The sequence below is a fragment of the Eurypyga helias genome, unplaced genomic scaffold (assembly GCF_000690775.1).
Source record: "Eurypyga helias isolate BGI_N326 unplaced genomic scaffold, ASM69077v1 scaffold26717, whole genome shotgun sequence".
NCBI classification, from domain to species: Eukaryota; Metazoa; Chordata; class Aves; order Eurypygiformes; family Eurypygidae; genus Eurypyga; species Eurypyga helias.
The window spans coordinates 17,418-33,514 of NW_010261555.1; the positions used below are offsets into that span (position 1 = coordinate 17,418).

Sequence of the window (16,097 nt, forward strand, 5' to 3'; positions counted from 1 at the left end):
GTCATTCTGGTTTGACCTAGACGTCCATTAGCTGGAATGGTGGATGTGGAGAATTGGCAGTGTAGTGGGAGTTTTCAGTGTGCCTGGACAGCAACTAGGTAAAACAGTACAGTAAATAGTACCTTTGCTCAGTCGTGGTGAGGAATCCTGGAGGTTTAAATGCAGTAACAATAGAAAGCGGGGGGAGCAGTAGGGTTTGATACCAGAAAAACAGAAAACTGTCTTGTTCTTTTGGCTAACTTCTGTGAGTATAATGATGAAAGTTCTTGTAACCTCCTTGGACACCTTTTACCTTAAAACAGGGACTCTGAGTGCTCAGAGAACTTGGAGTTTTGATGGTCTCACTAAAAGTGGTTACTACTCACTTGTCAGGTGTTCAGGGTAAAAAATCTGCAGGTACTGTAGTAAAATGCAACAGAATAATAAGCATAAGAATATGCACAGGAATGCATAAGTATTTTTTAGATGGATGTGACATGCTTTATTTTAGTAAAAACTGTTGTTACTCTTCTCCTGAAACCTGTTCTTAACATAAGTTCATAACATTTTTCATGGCTAACACTGCAAAACTTCCTTTTGAGTCATTTTGCTGGTAGAAAACATGGGTAATAACGAAACTGCACTTAAGACAGTGAATTTCCATCCATTCCTAAGTTAATCTGAACACCGCAGCTGGAAACTGAAGTCATCAGGCATAGAAAGAAAGATGGGACATCTAATTGTAAAGTATAAATTAGAATTTTGGCAGTATTTTTTTTAATATATATAAGCAGTTAGTTCTTGAACAGGACATTATACTGAAACTTGTATAGTTCTAGTTAAATTAAATTCTGTATACAGTTAAATTAGTGTCTTTTCTTTTTGGAAGGAAATAAAATCAGTTCAGTCTAGTTCTAAATGACCTTACATTTCTTTCCTTACGCAAATGATGGTGTTAGGCTTGCGCAGAGTTTGCTTTCCTGTGTCCTAAAGTGGTACGCGCGTCGCTGAACTGCACGGGAAAGAGATGCCTCGATGGTGTCAGCACTTCACCCTTGAACATACACCTGAGACCGAATTATTTATGTTAAACATTGACTTGAGGTTTATCTAGCGATCGACCCTGGTATTGCACCTGACTGAGGAGAGGGATCTGAAAGATTTCATCTAGGCCTCAAATCAGCAGCGTTCAGTATACCCCCGAGCGTAAGTAGCAACACTTCGTAGCATGAAAGATCTTGCTTTGTAACTAGTTAATTCCATATTGGGTATGAATAAATACTTGCCTTGAGCAGCTTCTGTAAGTTATTTAAGCTTTTAATTGGAACATCTTTTCAGAAAACATCATGCTTAGTTGGTTTCAGAGTTTTCCTCATGGATTTTCAGTGAAGAAATTCCAGACTTTGAGAATAACAACAGAGTTGATTTTGAAAGCACTGTTGCCAGCCTCCTAATGACAAGTTCCTGTGCTGTACCAGCCGTTTGTCAGCAAGTTCAGGTAAGGGGAGGAGGGTCTGAGGGGTTGGAGAACTGCAGCCAGGGGTTCGTAAGTGCTTACTCATCATACCTGTTCCGCTACTCCTCTGAGCTAGCATTTTGTACTGCCGTACCTGATTTTCCTGCTGTCAGAATGGGAGGGATTCTGCAGCTGTTTGTCTTTCAGACTCAGACCATCTTTTAAAAAGGTAGAACGGACTGTATGCAGGCAGACTGTGTCTGTTTATATATAGCTGTGTCTGTTTGTGGTCTGCCAGCAGGAGTAGGTCCTGCTTTAGACAAACTACGCTTAAATACCTATTGCTTCTGGAGATTGTTTTTCTTGAAAAGGGCGTAGGAGGAGCCCAGGTACAGATTTGAAATGCTAAGGGAATAAATTCTTAGTGAAACAGAACGGAGAGCTCCTTCCGCTCTGCCAGGACCTCAGCTGAACTTGATTGCAGTTATCCTTTTGAAGAGGTTGACTGGTGAGGTGGTGCAGTGGGATGCTTTTCCTCTCACAGTGGTCACAAATTGCCAATCAGCAAAGCCAAACACTAAACACGTTTGAACAACGTAGCTTGTCAGCAGTAATGCAGTTTTACAGGCAGGCGGAGATCCCCTCCCCCTGCTAATGCCACAGGAAGTGAAAAGCGAAAGAAGCAGTAGTAACATGGCAAAATGATCGAGGCTTTACGATGTTTGAAGGAAGCTGCTCTCAAAGGGCTAGCTGGAGAGGAGTGGCAGTGAATAGTTAAAACTGGCACTTTGGGGAGAGCGGAAAGGTTTCTTGCATCGGCCTAGTTTGGCTATCCCAGGGCACAAGAATGGGAGCGACTGGGTACTCGGCCATACCAACGGACCTAGCTTCAAGTAGCCAACTGCTCGTGGTGTGACAGTGGCGTTACAGCGGTGCTCAAGTGCCACCTGGGTGGCTGCTAGTTTCCTTTTGTAAGGCAACTTAAATCGCTGCTCCCTTGCTCATGTTCATTTGCCTAAATAAAATAAACCAGCTTGGGCAAGTTTACGTGGACTCGGAATCGTCCTGTATCACTGCTTAGAATGTTTTCAGTCCCTTTGTTTTTCTGGAAGTAGCCTGGAAAGCACTGAATTGCCTTTTGGAGGAAGCGCATCAGGTTCGGTGTAAGCGCTGATGTGAATTTTTCAGGTCCTGTCTTCCCCTAAAGTAGCAGAAAACCACGTTGCTGTAGGCAAATGAGTAAAACGCCCTGTAGCAACTGTTGTTTAGACAACTCCAGTTTCGGGTTTTTAAGTCCCATGTTAAAGCTTTTCTGTTAGGAAGAAGATCAGGTGCAGGTTGGATACCATTCCTTCTGTTGCGTATTCGGGTGAGGACGTTATGTCCCTCCTCCCATGTAAAGCGGAAGCTCCCTGCAGGAGTAAGCCTGGAGTTCTGTAGAACTGTTGGTCAATTTTAGGAGGGAGTGAAAAGGATGGAGAGTCTGTGGGGTCCTTGGAGGACTTTCGGATGCTTCTCTTGCTGCCACTTCCATGCTGTGTTCTTGTAGGCTGCGTGGTTTCTCGGTAGCATCTGTGCCAGTGCTTTGAGTCTGTGGTGCTCCAGCACAGCAGTTTGCCAGGAGGTGGCAGTGAGCATCCAGATTGTACAGCAGACAGAATAGCCAAGTGTCAGGGTGCTGCTGCCAGGTCAAGTGCGTGTAGGGTGTCCTGTGGTCTTGAGCACGACTTGACAGACGTGGGACGTGCTGGTGTCGAAGAATAAGATTCCCACACGCCAGTGCAGACGAGGCAGTACAGCTCCGTGCTGATTTCTGAGAGCCTTAGGTGTACTTGTGCATTTGTAAAAAGCACCAGCAAGGCAATGAAAACAAAGACTGAGTGTGACATGGATCACAGATATTTAGGGGATCCATACAGCCAATATTAATATCAAATATCTTTGAAGAGGAATGTGGAGATTTAATGACGTGGTGTTAACGAATGTGCTTTCAGCTGTAAGTGCCTGTTTTGGTTAGCTGATAGGAAGTCACTGCTGGAGTGAAGCGTCGGTATTTTGCCCAAGAAGTCTAAGCTCATCTGAGGCAGTTGGGGCTTTGCCTTTTGACCTCAGTGTGTTGCTGCTCGTGATGTTTGCAAGGCCACCGCAGAGACTGCAGGACGTGTTGCGTCAGGGAGTCCTGCATTGCTGCTCTTCAGGGAATCAAAGATCTCAAGGTGACGGCTTATCTCTGGGGCAGGCCCACAGCAAAGGCGCATTTCAGAGGCATGTTTTTTGTGAATAACAGATGTGTGTTTGAGAAAAATCACAGTGTGCACAGAGCCTGAGGGATAACATGGACTCCTTGTTAAATAGTGGAAAGTCCATACACAAAAGAGCTTGGGTACTACAGGTAAAGCTCATCTCAGCAGTCAGTCGCAAGACACATCTATAGAAAACCCCGTCTTATTAGTGTTTTGATTTAAGGGCTCGTACAGTAAGGTGTCGCTCAGTGCTGCAAGATGCTTGCCAAGGACCTCACTGAAATTGCCAATTGCAATTTGGGCTTGCAAAGTTTGTGGCTCACACGTGGGGCATCATGCAGCTTATGTTTTGACTTATTTTTCAATAAGTTTCTTTGCTCTCAACAGAGCAGAAGATTTGGCCTTTGGATAGAGAATCCTTTAGTCTTTAATCTTCAGTCAAACTGGTGCTTTGAACCTCCAATGGATTTATATGAACGGAATGGGTCCCGTAGATTGAAAGGGCATACAAATGTAAGGAACAATACTATGGCAGGTCTTCGGGTTTTCCTCTTGTGTGTGGTCTTGGTTGGTTGGTTTTATTCTTTCTTCTTGCAAAGGTTAGGGATAAGGAATTTCATCTCAACTTCTTCCAGAGTGTGGAATGAAAGGGTACAGCCTCTCACTCATGAACTGTCAGGGAAGCAGGTGTCTGCATGGAGGAAATCAAGGGTAAGAGTTATTTTTCACTTTTATGTCCTTTAATTGCCGTTAAAAAGCTTGAACTTTGTTACTAGCCTCTTTGAAAATTACCTGTGGTAGGTTCTTCCTTAAGTGAAAACACATCAGTGCACAAGTAAGAAGCTCTTTGGCCTGGTTAGTTGCAATACTTGATATACTGGATCTAGGCTAAATTTAAGACAGATCAGGTCCTAGAAAAATAATACTTATTTTCTTTCACAGCAACTGTAGACTAACCAAGTCAAATTACTTTTAGCCACAATTCTTCCTGTGATATGTTTAGCAAACAGTGCAGACCATGAGGTCAGGCTTCATTAGGATTCTAGTGTTTCATGGATTGATGCATGGGTATGGTTGAGATGGTACAATTCTATTTTACTGTTAGTAAGAAACCTGGAGGGTTTCCTTCAGTAAGAAAAAGCAGTCGTAATAAAGTATAAGTAGTAGATAATAAAGCATAAGTAAACTAATACCAAGAAGCAATTTAGCTGTGTTAAGATGTAAAGCTTTAAAGATGTGAAAAATGCTTTGTGGACACGAGGAGTTGCCTATCTTCCAACGGCATCAATGTGTTCTTCACTGCAGACCTTGCCTTACTGGCTTTCAATTTATTTATTGATGGAACTATATAGCTTAAAATCACATTCTAGGTCAGATCAGTTAAAACTGATAATAAACTATAAGTAGACAAGCTTTTACTGTATTATTGTGCATGTCACCAGCTTTTTCTGTTGGTGATAACCACTTTTATAATTAGAGAGGACAACACTAGTACAAAAATTGCAAAACAGTGGTGCTGGGAGGATGAAAATGGCTTGGGCGCTGCTTTTTCCTCTTGTGATAATTGCATGGATTTGTGAGTGTAACTTGCAACACTGGTACGATCCACCCAGTAACAGGGGGGGTCATTAGGAGCAGAGCACAGGGGCTTGATAGTAGGTGAGTTTTCCTTTCGGTGAGTTCTGCTTGTGCATTCCTTTCAGTTGTTGGGGTATTTATGAATGGAGCATCTCCTACCAGTATCATGATGCTTGTGGGAAGGAGGATCTGGGGAGGCAGAATACAGTTCTGTCTGACTTGGCTAAATTGGCTGACATATCACTAAAATCTAGCAAGAGGGAACTGAATCATGTTTTAAAAGGCTGAAGCTATTGTCTAGCTTGATTTAATGGTTAGGACTCACGCAGATTTTGAGCAACCATCAGACTTGGTTGAAAACTGGCTTTTGCCCTTCTCTTAGGCTTGTAGAGTAACCTCCAGCATCTGCTACTGCTATTCCTCAAGTTCCAGATGGATGAATTTCTGGAGAGAATGTTTCAGTGAATTGTTGTGGTTTAGCCCCAGTAAAGAACCGAGTACCACATCGATGCTTGCTCCGCACTTCCCCTCCCACTGTCTCCCCCCTCTCCCCGAAGGATGGAGGAGAGAACTGGAGGTAAAAGATAAGAGAACTTGTGGGTTGAGATAACAATTTAAGAATTGAAAGTAAATAAAATAATTATGCTAATACTAATGCCAATATTATGTAATGAAAACACTGATAATAATAATGATAGTAATAAGTAATAAGGAAAGGAGAAAGGGAAGGAAAACAGAATGATACAACTGCTCACCACTGGCCAACTGATGCTCGGCCAGTTCCCAAGCAGTGATTTTTCCCTCCTGGCCATCTCCCCAACTTACATACTGACCATGATGTTTGGCATGAAATGTCCCTTTGGTCAGGCTGGGTCAGCTGTCCTGGCTGTGCCCCCTCCCAGCTTCTTGTAGAGAAGCAGCTGGGAACACGGACAGTGTGAGAAACTGAAAAGTCTTGACGGTATAAACATTCCACAGCAACAACTAAAAATAGTAGCATGTTGTCAATATTCTCAGCACAAATCCAAAACACAGCCTCATGTTAGCTGCTGTGAGGGAAATTAGCTCTACCCCAACCAAAACCAGCACTGAGAGAAAACATTGTGTAGCCCTTTTTCTTATTTAATGATGCTACCGTCATCTAGGGAGATACTTGTTTGCCTATTCCAAGTGTTTGTTTGGGTGCCATAGTTCAACTCTGTTGCTTTAACTGAGGAAACACAAAGTACTTGCCTAGAACTGCCCCTGGTCAGGGTTAGTTGGAGGAATGGGGGCCTTTCTCTGTTCTGATCTAGCAAGAGGGTGCTTGGCAGGGTTTCTTTCAGTCACCTGTATTTATGAAGATGAATTAGTGGAGCCAGTGCCTGAAGTAACCTCTCATCAGCAAGGAGGGGTCTTTTCCATAGGTTATAACATGCATCATCATGCTTTTCCTGTGTTGTTTTTTTTTGTATCTGGAATATTGATGCTCTTCGTGGGCTAGTTGCACTGTCCATAACCAGAAAGCTACAACCTACGAAGCTTTTTGCTGAATTTGTGCACCTTAGAGCCAAGCATCCTTCTGACCCAGGTACGAACTGTTGGCAGGCCTGGTACGTGACTCTGGTGTGACTCTGCAGGGACCTGACTTGTCTTCCACGGCCGTGCAGCCTTGGTGCTGATCCACGCTGCTTAAACCACGGAAGTGCAGAACACCAAGGGTCCAAGCGTGCTGCCAGCTCTTCGGCTCTGAAACCAGGATCGTTCTCTTAGTAACTTTAGTATCTTCAAGTGAGGTACTCACTGAAAAGATCAGTGTGAGGAAGCAAGCTCAGGTGACTTATCTTCTTTGCTTCAACAAACCAAGCCAGAGCAAGGCACTGCCCTTCCTCGTTGTATACGGAATGCAGATGGGGAACAAGTTTCATCAGGCAAAATCCAGAAACCCCACCCTCTTGCAACTGAGATTTAACACCAGGGCAGGGTTAAAAATATGATTAAAACGTAAGAGACCTTAAAGAACCAAAGTCAAAATTTTTATAAAATTTATTTCCTCAATTTTATATACAGTAATTACAGAACACTGTACAAAGGTGTAAATGGTCTTTGCTGTGAGTTGTTGTGCATATGCAGCTTAGTAGACAGATTTAACATTCAATTTGAATCTCAGTGCAAGTAGGCACTAAAACATCCAACATACCTCCAAGGTATAAAAAGACATACCAGTTTTACAGGTTTCTCCAGCACATTTTGTTACAGTGCAAAATGCTATGAAATAAGGTTTTTTTAGAAAATTGGTATAAATTAAACACATATTGCACTTGTCCCAACCAAAAGTGTAATCAGCTTTACTTACTGAACTAGTTTGATACAGTTTAGAACTCCTTCCTCCCTGCTATTTGTGCTGAATATGTGTAGTTCTGTTCCAAATCTTAAATAACTGTTTACAGCTCTTCAACTAATGCAATCCCTCTAGAAACAGACTGCTAAAAATGAAAAAAATCACAGCAGATTAACATAAGAAAATTCTCCAACCCCCTTTTCAGTCTTTCTTCCAGTAGCACTGTAACTAAATACATAAAAATCATTACTGTTTAAATTCATAATGCAAGTGTATTGAACACCAACCATTTCGGACACTTACTATTTTCTGGAAAGGTATGAAACCCCCAGTTCTAAACATTGACTTATTTCTACAGTACTTCAAGCTGCTAAGCTAACATTGCACCCACAAACATTTTGTGCAATACCACAGACAGGACTTTGACTTCTGTACATCACTGGCTGCTATGGGGCATGTTGGGAGAAGTGGTGCAAAGTTGCATTAAATTCAGAGAGCAAAGTCTACTTGGGCTGAATCTAGTCAATACAAGCCATTTACCCACCAAATGAGAAATAGAGGTGAAGGCAAATAACATAAATCTTACTAGATTTGAGTTTCCCTAAATCCTTACAAGCCTTGAGATTTGAAGGAACAAGTGCAGATGAGTGCAGATGCCAACTTTGTGCTTAAGATATTTATTCAAAGCTGAACAGGGAGGGAGTAACTTACATACAAATAATGATTTTTTTATACTTTGCCTTTTTTTTTTTTTAAGCAAACCAGTATGAACAAAGTTGCTACTAAACCCACTGATGTATAAAAGCAGAGGAAAAGTAAAATACAAGGCTAGATGAATGGTAGTCCATATCTTAAACAGTTCAGGGTTACCTGCAAAATGCCTCCAGCATTTAATTTCCTCCCCCTACTTCACCTCAGAGGGCTACACTTACTCCTGTTCCATACACAAAGAGCATTTCTGTTCTGAAAACATTTCTGCATTCAACCCAACTGCATCATTCAGAACATAAGTGGAAGAAAACAATTTTTTTTGTACTATGACATTCTCCAGATCCTCTTCTGGAGCCACAACAGTAACTGTACAGTACTTTCTAAAGGCAGGTCCCCTTCTTACTTGGATACTACTAGATATGAAGTCCTCAGTAAGGCAATATGCTGTTTATACATGTAATGAAATGAAATCCTAGTGTGGCATGTTTAGGAATTCTTTATACAGATAACAGACTTGCACCACTTGTGTGGGTCAAGTGTTTATGTTTAAAAAAACCCAACCAGCCAGGCTTTGGATCAGAACAAATGGGTAAGGTTCACAAACTGGAAGGCTGCTGGATTACTGGACCTGGCTCACATTCACGAAGGTTGTCTTCTGACCTCATATACATCAGGAACACGGTGACAGTAGCGAAGGTAGCTGCATTGACAGGAAAAGCGCGGAGGAGCGTGGAAGTAAGGCCTCTTGTGAACACCCTCCAGCCTTCTTCATGGTAACTCTTTCTGACGCAGTCTAAGATGCCCTTGTACTGCGTAACGCCTCCAACTCCATCAGCCTGGAGCCGGGATTTGATCACGTCCATGGGATAGGTTGAGAGCCAGGACACGATTCCTGACATGCCCCCAGAAAAGAGCAGTTTGGGGATAACGTAACTGTCTTCAGCTTCACAGCCTAAATACCTGGTCATGCAGTCGTAGGTCAGGAAGTAAAAGCCAAAGCTCGGAGTCTCTCTTATGAATGTAGAGACCATGCCACGATTGATGCCCCGCAGCCCTTCCTTTCGATAGATCTTGACCAAACAGTCCAGAGAATTTTTGTAGTTCTTCGTTTTTAGTTTGTATTCACCTGTGCCCTGAAGCTGCATTCTTGTCTTTGCCAGCTCCATGGGACAGCAGATGATGCACTGGATAGCCCCTGCCGCTGACCCGGCAAGGAACTGGTTTAGAGGAGTGTCTTTTCCAAGTGCACGAAGTGTGTTTCCTTGTACCCCAAACACAAGGGCGTTAATGAAGGTAAGTCCCATCATTGGTGACCCAATACCTTTATAGAGTCCAAAAGCCTAATGGAAGAAGGAAGCAAAAACCTTCTATAATAACATTAATAGCCTCCTGAAACTGTGCAAAACAGGGCCTTTCTGGCTCTCCCATTGCCCTAACATTGTAACAGTGGCCAGGTGATCAGTACCATCTTGCTTTATAATTAATAATTTCATCACTGCCTAGCACACAAAACATCTAAATGTTTTTAGCAGTACAAATGAGTAGTTCAGCACATCCAGAAAAGAATCTTAGTCCATCCAGAGACAAGTTTTCTGGTAAATTGTAGACTTTAAGTAGCTAAAAGCCTAAAACTACCCTTTTAGTTATGGTCTTAAAGCTTCAGCAGAAAAAACACACCACCTCACCAATTTCTTAACTCATTGCTCAGATTGTTTGGATTCTCAGAAAATTAGCTAGTCAAATAACTGACTTATTTTAGGAGTTAACTTCAAAATAGCAACTTCTAACTTGGTGATCTTAATGAAGCTTCTGGCAAGCTTGGAACGACAACGATCTGCCCTATGGTCAAGTGAGGTTCAGAACATGCTTTTTCTCTTGGTCTTCAGTATTTGTATGGTTTTTTTAACAGTTTTCCCACCCTTCTGAAACAAAATACATGAAGGTACAAAACATGCAAAGTACTAATTTTTTACTTACAGATTCTTGCTTTATAATGGACTGAAAGCAATGGAAGGTCCCACGGTAGAGAGGTTTCTCTACATTTTGAACTTGTAGACGAACCTATAAAAAGTTGTATGAGATACTGATTTGTACATCAAGAGCAGCCTAATTGGTAAGCTAGTGTCTTGTACATATATGGAGATTTTCTATAGCAATGTATATGCAAGAACACAGGCTGGACACTGGAAGGCCGTGAGTGGCAAGATAATTTAAAAATATTCTGTGTTTTGAATTAATTTTTGGGGTGAAAACATGAAGGGAGGAGGATTATTAACTTCTTGTGAATATTAGAAAAACAGTATGTAGAAATACAACAGGGTACACATCTAGAATTTCAGACTGAAGTTTTCCAGTACTGGCTCTAGAAAGCCCTTTCTTTAGCTGCCAAAAATATTACTTCTCACACTAAGGAATAACTGTACAAACCTGATTAACTTTTATGAAATTCTATTTACAAGTCAGACCTGAAATAAGGATAATTTTAGAAGGATGGAAACTTTCAACAACAGCACACACAGTGTTTCTGGCTACAAGACTTGGGACCCTTCACCGGGATCCAATTTCTTTCACAGGGTAGCTGAGAAGTGACTCATCTTAAGCTGCCTTACTTTGCATAAAGAAAGGAGTAAAAAGCCACTTGTCTTTTTAAATTTGTCTTTTTTTTTTTTAAATGCTGAACACAAGCAATTTGTGAGGGTGTGGCTGTTTCAAACCTCTAATGTTTGTAATCACTTAACTGTTCCAAAGCTGAAATGGTACATTCTGCTGGTCAGAGAGAGGCCACTCTAACTGGTGGCATTAGAAGACAGGCCCTTTTTCTAGATGGTTTTTAATCTTTAATGGGAAAGTCCAATTCTGGGTTTGGTTTTGGGTTTTTTATTCCCTGTTAATGTCTCCTCAGCACACTTAAAGTCTCAAGGCCACCTAGTTCATGCAAAGCCCTACGCTGCAATAAACTCAAATTGGCTTCACTGCACTGGGAAAAGTTAGAAAACTCTGATCTCCAGCATGGAACACTGCAATGTTCCTTGGAAAAGATGCTTATCAGCCATTTAATGCTGCGGCTGCAACTCCAGGGCAAAACTTCAACACTCTTACTGTGAACAAAAGTAAAGGTTATCAGGTCTGCCTGAGAGATTCCTGACTTGAAAATCTTTTTATGGGGGTTTGCCTAAAGTAATGACAGACACCACCACCACGACAGACCTGTAAGATGATGTGGGTCTAGAAAAGGATCTGGGGACACGGTACATCAGAATTCTATATTCAGGTTAGCTTTGAGGCAAAAATAAAATTATTTACAGTTTCAGTATTTTTTAATATTCCTACAACATGTCATTTTACATTGTTTAAAACAAAACTTCAGTTTTCAGTGTCTCGCTAAGCATACACTAGCTGTACTGGGAGGCCAAGATCACCTCAGGTCTTCCAGGATGGAACAGGGTTTTAAAATTTCTTGTAAAAGTAGGCTTACGGTAAGCTTCTAAGAAAATAAATCCTTTGTTACTCACAGTAACATCAGGGGTGGGCAGATTGTTAAATCTGCTCAAGAAGCAGACCCACAAGCAAAGTCATAAATCTGACTGAACTGTCAGAATTGCACAAAACACAGGTTTTACTCCATTCATCGTTTACTGCTATCGTTAAACCCTGTCTCTGAAGTCAGGGGTTTTCCACACGTATGGGCTTTGGGAGAAGTGCAGCTTAGGAACCTTTTAACATTGACTTTTCTATATACTGGGGTCTTCGGTAGTTTAGAATTAGTCATACTCTGTATACAGGTTGAATTCCCTAGTGGCATGCAGCGCCAACTATTTTGTCTAAATATTTTGTGAAATATGGACCAATTAAGCCTTGTTGTAGGATAAAACATTTAGAAAGTTAAGTACTGACACTCCAGTCTAGGAATCAAGAACAGGTCTTATTTGAGCACAGTGATGCCCATATAGGGGTACTCACACTAGTGAACTGCCACAACTTGGGCAATCAATGCCTATGAGACTTTATTTATATATGGATAGTAAATCAGTAAGCTCTTATTTAGTGTATCCAACTATAGGAAGGATGAATCATATGCAAAGTTTAACTCTATTCTATTCATTGCACAATATTCTTGCTTCCTTCTTACTTGAAACCACTGTTACTAAGGTTTTAGGTCCAATTCCACTCTAATTTCGTATCACTAGAAGGCTTGCATAAATGTACTCCAGATTTAAACAAAAAACCCAAACCACCACACCCCCAAAGCAGTCCAAATATTTGATAGCGTGCAAAACAACTGATTTCAAAGCATTTGAGCAATGAAAGTGTTCTGCAGGGATATGTAGTAGGTAAGACCTCAACAACAGTGTGCCTGAGATTCAGTTTTAGAGCCACTCTGTGTGGAAGTGTTTATAGCCAGAAATGCATACCAGAAAGAAGGTTCAGAATAAGATTTTACATTAAAAAACAAAAAAGGATATTTAAACCCCGCTCCCTCCATGTAGAAGAGGGACACATCAGTTTAAAACTAAAAAGGAAAAAAGCTTCATAAGTCTTTTAGATCTTTATTTGAACTAATACATTTGGATTGAATAAATTAAGACTGAGAGAAACAGAAGTGTTCACCTGGGCTATACTTACTAGGTAACTCTCCCGTGATGAGGCTTATCTGTCATCTACAACAAAGTAACACTTTTGCTGTTAATGAAGACAGCCCCTAGCTCAGAAAGTAAAGGCAGTTAAAAGCAAAAAAGCAATTTTATACATTACATCAACAAACCAGGGATAAGGAGTTTGCCAGAGCTGAGATGAGCTCAGTTGTGCGTTTTGCAGGATGACTTAACCAGCGTAATCTCTCCCTGTGTGTCCCGCCATCCCCCTCCCCGCTTTGTGAAACACCATCACTGGCCAAAAAACAGCTTAAAAGCCAAAACAGAAGTAAAATTCTGGCTTATCTAAAGCAGGTTTCCCATTGTTCAGTTAGATTAAAAACTTACAGTCTAAGGTGACTACCAGCTAGCCCTTTACACACTGCAGAGCTAAAAAAAGAGTAACACACATACATACACAACAAATTATGAAATGTCTTTTTTTTTAAGACGGATTATAGCATTAGTTTTCCCCACATACAGTGGTGACTATGTCAGCTAATAAACACAAACATAAGTATTTTCTCTGACAAAAATAGATACAAGCTTGTAACACCTTCTAATGGATATGAAAATACAGCGTGCACACTGGATTTCATAAAGAACATTTAAAGCCATCCAGGAACAAACTACTTGCCGTGTTGTAAAGCAAAATGCTTTTTCTAAAGCCAACATGTCTATTTTGCATTAATATTTCTGCTAGAACTAGCACAGGAACCCCAGTCTTGCAGACACTCAAACGTTTAGTTTCATGCACTAGAAGCTGTTCCTCTTTAAAACAAAGAAAATTCCCCCACCAAAACCCACACATGATTAACTTTAGCCTGAGCATAAAATTTTAGCATTTTTCTGGCTTCAGTGAAATGACCCATCACCTTAAGTTAAACATGTAAAACGTGGCAGGATGGGGGTGAGAAAATAAACAGCTGGCCCTGTACCACTATAAAAAAATCCCATGCAAGTGTGGATAATACTATTCCTGAAAATATATACTAAAATTCTACCTAATTACTTAATAGTCGAATTTACCATACTCTGAGAAACATAAATACAGTTCTTACTATTTGAGCAGCTTGCACTTGACTGGCAAGGACTAATAGTACAGATTTTCCTACCTAGTGCCAGAGTTAACCATGTGGTAGAATACAGGATATGGCGATGGCCGGGGTAACGCTATCAGCCCTTTGCATATCTAAATTCTGCAAGGTAGAAGTATTCCAAATATAGCTTTAGCGGGTGGCAGGCTGTCTGCTGCAGTCAAGTGATCTGGTGTATTAATTTAGCAGGGAATACATTGGCATCCCTTCCTCTATTCTTCCACTGCAAGACTTTGAATAAGGCTGCCAAAAAGTGACTGAAGTTGCTATTCCCTTCTGAAAAAATGCGCTTGGACCCCTGGGAGTCCTGGCTGAAGGGCTCTCTGGGAGATTTCAGATCTTATCTTTGGCTTAGCTACCCTTAGTATGCATATTATGTACAGCTAAGCGACCATCAAAAATCATTGTCAACTTGGGTAGTTATTAAAAAAAATATAATACTACTTAAAGGGAGGAAAAAGGCCCCAGACAAACTTCACGCTGTGGATTTTTACTCACATCCTTTGGCAAGTGTAACTAATGCTTGAGGAGTAAGTAGCAGAGCCTGAGGGGGAAACAAATCACCCATTTTCAACCTAGTAACAAAGTAGGTTTGTGTTACAAACGCAGGGAGAAGCGGTTTTAGCAGTTAGGATGAACAGCTGCAGAGAAGCAAGCTTAGAACAAAATTAACCCAAGATCGTATTTTCAAATACGGTGATGTTACTGCACTGATGAACTTTGTAGTTTAGACCAACGTCTGTCATGTTACTGGGCTGAATCATATATACAAAGTTTTTTCACTTCTGAAGAACTGGAGACTGCAACTCTATCAGCAGTGGTTGAAAAGGCTTGCTCCAAGCTTTCCAGCACAGATTTATGCTCCTACAGTGGCTGGGGATAATTTTTCCTCCCCCCCTCCTTGGAAAAAAAAAAATGTAGATTTTCTACCTAGAGACAAACATATTTCATAATCAACCCACCTTAACGGTGTCAAACGGGTGTCCTACCAGCACTCCGGCAGCACCTGCAACAAAACAAACGGTTATGACTCACAGTTTTCCTCCTGGCTCTGGGGCTACCCAGATGCTCTCTCCTTAAAGAGCATCTTGTCAAAGACAGAGGTCTACAGTTCGGTCCCTCAGGCCAGTGCTAGGGGCCTTTACGCTCCATCCAGCTGCCGAGGCCCAGGCGTTGAAGTGTGTGACTACAGAGCATGCCGCGTCATACGGCACGTTCAGCAGCCATTCCTGGCCTCAGCCTAAGCCAAGTCCAGTGGGCAGATATGGCAATTTCCTCCAAAACAACGTTTCATGGACATACCACTCTGGGGAAGCACAGAAAACCTGGAAGCTTCTCCAAAGGAAGAAGGTCCCTGCTGTCTGCCTTTGCAGATGTGATGGTAGCACCTGCAGAAGGGCCACGGATTGCCAAAAGCATCTGCTTCATTCTAGCACTGAAGGACTTTTTACAAGTTACATGTAAGCTTATTAGTTACACTGTCTGATCTGAACACCTGTGTTTTGCACTGAGAACTGAAGCAAGGGATCCTCTAGTTCCCTACTCCTGCGAGCCAAAACTGGGGGTTCGCTCCATTGATGACCTCCTAACATTTGCCAAAAGATAACATCCCTTAACATCCCTCCCTCTCCCTGAGGAGAGCACAAAGCTCACTCTAGGACGGCGTAGTCCGGGCTGTTCAAGGCCAGCACAGCAGCCAAGATAGTCCGAGCCACAGAACCAGCGCCCTGCACTGTGTTCAGCGTGGGAAGCCCAGCGGCACGGGATCACCGGGATGAAGTTAGAGAGAGAGGCCGGGGAAAGGAATTACAACAGTCTCTTTGCCAGGTTGGCAGGGAGAACAGCAAACGCAGATAACCAAAAAGACGCGAGAATAAGTCTCCTGAACACAATTTAACGGCTGCTAAAAATAGCAGGCGGCAGGCCGTAAGCAGATGCAGAGGGAGCAAGCCGAGCACGCGTACACCCGCAGTCTCTGCTCCTCTTCAAGCTCTCCGCTATAAATACCTGCGGGTCAGAGGGGCTCCCCAGCCCGCTGCTGCCCGTTCGATAACCCCGGGGCTTCCCTCCCTCCCTCCCTCC

The 16,097-nt window shown here is 42.0% G+C and overlaps 1 protein-coding gene across 2 annotated transcripts; it reads right to left on the reverse strand.

The window, feature by feature from the left end:
- Positions 1-8,883: 8,883 nt before the first annotated feature.
- Positions 8,884-15,028, reverse strand: SLC25A29 (solute carrier family 25 (mitochondrial carnitine/acylcarnitine carrier), member 29). 2 transcript variants are annotated; one of them, XM_010155420.1, is made up of 4 exons: positions 14,978-15,028; positions 12,911-12,945; positions 10,265-10,348; positions 8,884-9,627 (listed from the first exon to the last, which is right to left on the reverse strand). In XM_010155420.1, the coding sequence occupies exon 4, from the start codon at positions 9,592-9,594 to the stop codon at positions 8,884-8,886; it is 711 nt and encodes a 236-aa protein (XP_010153722.1). In that variant the 5' UTR covers positions 9,595-9,627; positions 10,265-10,348; positions 12,911-12,945; positions 14,978-15,028. The 2 variants fall into 2 exon arrangements, with proteins under 2 accessions (XP_010153722.1, XP_010153723.1); XM_010155421.1 differs by lacking the exon at positions 12,911-12,945 and having other exon boundaries at positions 14,978-15,022.
- Positions 15,029-16,097: the final 1,069 nt, after the last annotated feature.